The sequence below is a fragment of the Salvia splendens genome, chromosome 19 (genome assembly GCF_004379255.2).
Source record: "Salvia splendens isolate huo1 chromosome 19, SspV2, whole genome shotgun sequence".
Lineage (NCBI taxonomy): Eukaryota > Viridiplantae > Streptophyta > Magnoliopsida > Lamiales > Lamiaceae > Salvia > Salvia splendens.
Window position 1 is genome coordinate 22,584,320 of NC_056050.1, and position 6,000 is coordinate 22,590,319.

The 6,000-nt window shown below is 32.4% G+C and overlaps 2 protein-coding genes across 2 annotated transcripts; both read left to right on the top strand.

Moving 5' to 3' along the window:
• The first annotated feature begins 1,668 nt into the window (after positions 1-1,668).
• On the top strand, positions 1,669-3,319 carry LOC121778762 (nucleolar protein dao-5-like). Its single transcript, XM_042176169.1, has 2 exons — positions 1,669-1,964; positions 2,451-3,319. Exons 1-2 carry the CDS (start codon positions 1,816-1,818, stop codon positions 2,977-2,979), a joined length of 678 nt encoding a protein of 225 aa, XP_042032103.1. The 5' UTR covers positions 1,669-1,815; the 3' UTR covers positions 2,980-3,319.
• A 1,320-nt stretch (positions 3,320-4,639) lies between these two features.
• LOC121779512 lies at positions 4,640-5,603 on the top strand. The gene is made up of 2 exons (XM_042176848.1): positions 4,640-4,817; positions 5,238-5,603. The coding sequence occupies exons 1-2, from the start codon at positions 4,735-4,737 to the stop codon at positions 5,470-5,472; spliced, it is 318 nt and encodes a 105-aa protein (XP_042032782.1). The 5' UTR covers positions 4,640-4,734; the 3' UTR covers positions 5,473-5,603.
• The last annotated feature ends 397 nt before the right edge of the window (positions 5,604-6,000 follow it).

The window sequence follows — 6,000 nt, forward strand, 5'->3', positions numbered from 1 at the left end:
TTTCATTTTCTTCACTCATAATAATATAAATATTCTTCTCTACATTATTATCTTTCTTATTTTATTTTTCTCCGTTCTAACTATTTATTTTTAATTTTTCAAAGTGAGTGCGTATATGGCTATTATAATTTAACTATTTACTTTTTCTTTCGTCACTTTAACTATTTGAAACACCTCTATTAATATGGAACGGAGGGGGTATTAAAAGGAGGAATATGGCTAATACTAATAATAACGGGTATTATCGGGACTAACGGGTATACCCGCTACACGCAAAACTCTAAAACACACTACCCGATCCTGCCCCCGTTTTCCGTTATCGTCGGGTAGCGGGTCGAGATGGGAATTACCCATTAGCGAGTCAAACACTGAAGAAGTAATGAGTCAAACAATTGAGGCTGTCGCATCGAGCACTGATCAGCCGGTGGCCAGCAGTAGAGCTACATTAATTGATTGTTTATTTCCATGCTTTGGGGTTGAAGATGGGAACAAATCAAGCACTCCACCTGGATTCATTGCTTGTTTTTTTTTTCATGCTTTGGCATTCATCCTGAAGCAGCTTGATGGAAACTCTTTACCAAAATTTACATATCACTTTACTTTGCTCAATATTCATTCATCAAACTTTGGTTGTTTAGCTATATGATTAAACACCATCTCATGACTTCTCAAGTTTTATGATATGATCAATTTCTTTTTTTATTTGCTAATAATTTTGGTTTCCTGCATTTAGTTGTCATTATTTACGATGTTATGATTTTCGATCCTCAGAATTTTTGACATTGAAGAAGAAAATTTCGAAATATCATTTTATTTGTTATAGTAATGTTTTGAACATAAATTTTCTAAATGCCAATTATGTTTTTGTTTGAATTGCATTGAGATTTTTCTGTTATTTTCGCGAATGAAATTTGGATTATATAGTAAGTAGTACGTAGCAATAGTATTTATTTGATGTGCATGGTTAAATAGCGGAAATTTCGTGGGTTTAGGGCTTGCTAGATCATGTTATTCCAGTACAAATACTAATTGCTAAATAAATCATGGAAAACGGTCAAATTTTGATTCATTCTGCATCTTTCAAAAGCTGGTCTATAAATCACAATCTTTTTATTTTTACAATTATTTAATCCGTCTACTTTCCGACTGGAATTTAATATGAACTAGAGTTTGATAAATTGAGACGAACTATAATTTGATCAATTTTAGCGAAAATTTGCCTTTTATATAAAAATAGATAAATTAAATCCTCATGTACTATGATAGTATATTTATGAGCATAAGAAATAAAGAATCCCTATATAATAGTAATAAATTAAACCTTTTAAATTGAAAATAACCTATCTAAAATAGTAACTTAATACAATTAGAATGAGGTAGAGGCTTTTTGCGCCACCTGGCTCACTTTGATTAGGTGTGTTGCATGGTTTATTGATTTTGAATAGCAACTATCGATAATAATATTAGTAATATGGAAAAATATGACACTGCAATTAACTTGAATTCCAATTATAAAAAAAATCAAATTCTATATTTAAATCGCTGAATTCCACGTGTCAAACCTCTCCGGCTTGAATACAGTTACTCGATTTCCCTCTCTTTTTTTAATTGAAGGTATACATACACAATGTGTAAGTATATAATGCAATTTGAAGCTGCAATCTTCCTTCCAAACTGCATTTTTCATAGCAAGAAATAGGACTCTCCTTCTTCCTTTCTGCATGCGATAGATATACTAATTGTTAGCTAGAGAGGGAAAGAAATAGAGAGAGAAGAGAAGTAATTAATTGCCAGCTTAAGCGTCTGATCTTCACAATGTCTGCGGCGGCGGCGGCGAGCGGCAGCGGAGGGATGGACGGCGACGATGACAAGAGGAAGAAGCTTGCTCTGCCCGCAGATGCTCCAGATCCATTCATTGAGAGTAGCGATGATGCTGATGATGAATCTGCTCCAATCGAGAAACCGTCAGTTTATCAATCACTTCAATTCATTCTTGTTTTTGATTTCCTGTTTCTAATTACTCCGTCAATTAATCCTCTCTCCTGTCAATTTGTTTGCCGAATTTTGATTTCGCTGAATTAATTCTGTGTGAAAATCTTAGAATCGTGTTTATCTATATCCTAGGGTTTTTTTCGTGGTGATTTGTTGTGTGATGTTTGGATACATGAGTTAATCTTCGGAGGATTCATCACTGTCAGTATCAAGAAATTAGAACATTCATTTCATTTATGATAAAGATATAATATAGAAGAAAGTGACTGAGTTAGGGTTTGTTGGGTGACGTTAGTTTCAATTCATTTCTTGCTTTTTATTACTCCGTCAATTAATCCTTTTCCCTTTTAATTTTTTTGTTTATGCGTTGTTGTTTGATATTTTCTCTAATTCTATATGTGAGTTAATAGAAAATTTTATAGAAAAAATTTCAAGAAAGTGATTGAGTTATTTTGCAGGGCTTCTCAACACCGCCGTCGGAAATCAAAACCTGATCCGAAAAGTATTGGTAAGACCAGAACCGGAAAGATTGGTAAGAAGCGCATCACAAAACATCCCAAAATCCAAGAAGTTTTAAATGATATTGAAGACATTGAAACAAAAATATCAGAAGCACACACAGCTTTAGTAGCAAAAAGAGAGAGATTAGATGTTTTAATCGACCAAATGGCTGAGGAAGAAAATAAAGAGGAAGAAGTGGACAAGAAGGATACTGATGAAAAAAAGAAGGCTACAGATGAAAAAGAAGAAAATGCTGAGAAATCCAAAGGTGGAGCTTCTGGTTCTCAGTGTGACCACCCTATGGCTGAAGCAGTCAACGACGAAGACAAGAAGGCTACAGATGAAAAAGAAGAGAATGCTGAGAAATCCAAAGGTGGAGCTTCTGGTTCTGATCAGTCTGACCAATCTATGCCTGATGCCAACTTATCTGATGATACGGCTCATTACTCCAAGACGGATGTAGTAATGACGGACAAGAGTGATTGATCAGCTAGCCCAGGTCGTGACTCTAAGACTGATGAGCAAAATGGTGGAAAAAAGTGATTGATCACTACTCAGTTTTTCTCTTCTCTGCTGGTTTACATATGGTGATTCTTACTATCTGAACTTTGTTTTGATCATGCGTCAGGCATGTGTTGGTGTTCCTTCATTGTTTCAAACTTGATGATCATTTTTTCTAGTTTGCATTACTTCTACTGCTTTTGATGCAGTTTGCTATTCATCTCAATATTAAAGCTTGTTCAGTGCATCTTATTCAGATTATGAATGTTTGATGTCAAGCTGTTTTCTCATTGATTAAATGATGATATGTGTAGTAGTCCTAGTCTGGTTAATAGTTTCACTTTCATTTATGATTTTTTTAAGTATATTCTTTTTATGATATTTGTTTGAGTGTGTTGAGATGATTTCAATTATTTTTCACGAACGAAAATTTTTAATTATACGGAGAACTATTTTACTAGCTTCTGCAATAATATTTTGAAGACTTCATGAGTCATGCATTTAATTTTGATGATGAATTAAGATGTTGATAAAATGTAGGATATATTGCCGGAAATAACATAAAATTAGGTTAATTTTCTTATTAATATCACCATTTCAAAAAATACTAGTCGATTATATCATTTTGACACTTTCTTCAGTTATCTCATTGATTTGGATAATTTGGTGAAAATTGTGTATGAGAGTTTGTTGCTTCGAGCAAATATAATTGTCCTTGGTTCGTATAATTGTGTTCAAAGTGTAAAAAATATTCCCAAAATCTAAATTAATGGAATAATTATGCAAAATATCAAAATCATGAAATACTAGTAATTGGTTACTTTTTAAAGTTGAATAATTGACCAGAAATTGATGAGTTCATGCATTTGATTTGCAATGTCATATGTCTTCCATTCCTCATCGATTAATAGCATGATCACTCCTTTCACGTATACAAGTATATATAGTAGTGTTCTTTTCAATACATGTCATATAAAATTAGTAGCCTATTGGTTAAATTATAAATCTTTTAATTAATTAAGAGGGTTACGGTTCAATTATATACTACTCCTACAATTTACTATTTATTTGAAAAAACTTTACACTAGTAAATATAATTATGTACGGAGTAATATTTATAATAATGAATTTGTATTTAGACATCTTTCAAAATCAAGAAAATTGATTTAATCTACTCCTATAATTTAAATTAAAGAATACAAGATTGAATTATAATCCCTCCGATCCCCATTAGTTATCCAATTTTCATCTGGTTTTCATTAATTGGTTCATTTTATCAGTACAATTTTTGGTAAGTGAGCCCGTATTTCAATAACTCATATTTCATTCACAATTATTATAAAACTAATAGGATTTACATTCAATTATTTTTCCTCTTAGTTTTCTTAATTTTTCTAATAAAATCAAACAATTTTAGTAAAATTTATTTATCACTACCCCTTCTTAAAATTTAGATAAAATTTTGGATTGGAATTCGATAGTTTGTTACGAAAAATACTATTTTGGGACTGGAATTCGATAGTTTGTTACGATAAATACTGAGTTAATTTCAACGTGTCAAAAGTCTTTGGATTGAAACAAAGATTTCCCTATCTTTTTCTAAATAAACGTATATATACATAATACGTATACAATGTGTACGTATATAGAAAATATTTTTGAAGCTAAAAACTGCCTTGATTTTTTCATTCCCAATTTCATATTTAGAATTGTCAGCCAAAGCGTGTGATCTTAATTAACATGTCTACGGCGGCGGCGGGCGGCGGCGATGACAAAAAGAGGAAGCAAGATCATGTGATTGATCGCGACGACGATCCGAAGCCGTCAGTTCATCCATCACTTAAATTAACTTCTTGTTCTTCATTACTCCGTAAATTGATCCTTTCTCCAGTTAATTTGCTTGTGGAATTTTGATTCTGTATATACGTTGAATTGATTCTATGTGAAAATCTTTGAATCGTCTGCATTTGTGAAACCTAGGGTTTTAATTTCTTCAATTTGATATTTTCTCCAATTTCATTTCATTTCTTTTCTTTTCTTACTCCGTAAATTGATCCTTTCTCCAGTTAATATGCTTGTGGAATTTTGATTTTGTTTATGCGTTGAATGCGAAAATCTTAAAATAGTGTTTGTGATTAGCTTTTGCATTTAGGGTTTCCATTTTATCCAATTTCATTTCATTCCGATATGTGATTTAATTATAATCTCTAAATCCAAGAAATTCGAACATTCATTTAATTCAGGAAAACAAGAAAAGCATATCTCCTAGAGATTGCGAAGAAGCACAGCAATGTCCAAAAAGCTCTAGAAGAAATAGCAGAAGTTGAAAGAGATGTAGCAGCTGCAAGAGATAAATTAGCTGCTTTACTCCACAAATTTGATACGGAGGAACTTGATACGGATGAAGAGGAAGGAATCGACGAAGACAACCAGGCTACTGAAGAAGATGCTGATGAAGATAATGGTGGAAAAAAGTGATTGATTCTTACTATCTCAACTTTGCTATGAATGATTCCTAGGTTGTTTCAAGCTTTATCATCATTTTCTAGTTGCAATACTTCTATTACTTTGATGCAGTTTGCTAATATTAATCATTTTTCTTAATTTCATTGATTTCTTTTCCATATTAAATCTGTTGTGGTAATAGTGTTTTGTATCCGAGATTAAATTTGTTGTGTGTTTGGTTCATGAAATTCAAACCCACAATTCAATCCATAATCATGAGATAATTAGTCATAGCTAACCCCAATGACTAAAATAATATCACAACACAATCCTAGATTGTATCTTGGTATTATTTTATCTTGCAAACCGAACACCACCTAGTAGAGGAGCGCGCACGATGGTGGCGCCGGACTACAATGTCGCCTCCCCTTAGTGACGAGGTAGTAATTAGTTATTTCCAATTCAATTTTTTTTTCTGTGCTTTGATCGTTGTAGTTTCGATTTATTTGTGGAATAGGGGCTGTATCTGTTCAATTGATTGGTTTAGCTTTCACTACTCTT

What these genes read in the sequence shown, in the direction of transcription:
- LOC121779512 (XM_042176848.1), top strand. Translation starts at nt 4,735, where the DNA reads ATGTCTACGGCGGCGGCGGGCGGCGGCGATGACAAAAAGAGGAAGCAA. An exon ending in CGCGACGACGATCCGAAGCC is followed by an intron (nt 4,818 to 5,237) that starts GTCAGTTCATCC and finishes CATTTAATTCAG; the next exon opens with GAAAACAAGAAAAGCATATC.
- LOC121778762 (XM_042176169.1), top strand. Translation starts at nt 1,816, where the DNA reads ATGTCTGCGGCGGCGGCGGCGAGCGGCAGCGGAGGGATGGACGGCGAC. An exon ending in TCTGCTCCAATCGAGAAACC is followed by an intron (nt 1,965 to 2,450) that starts GTCAGTTTATCA and finishes GTTATTTTGCAG; the next exon opens with GGCTTCTCAACACCGCCGTC.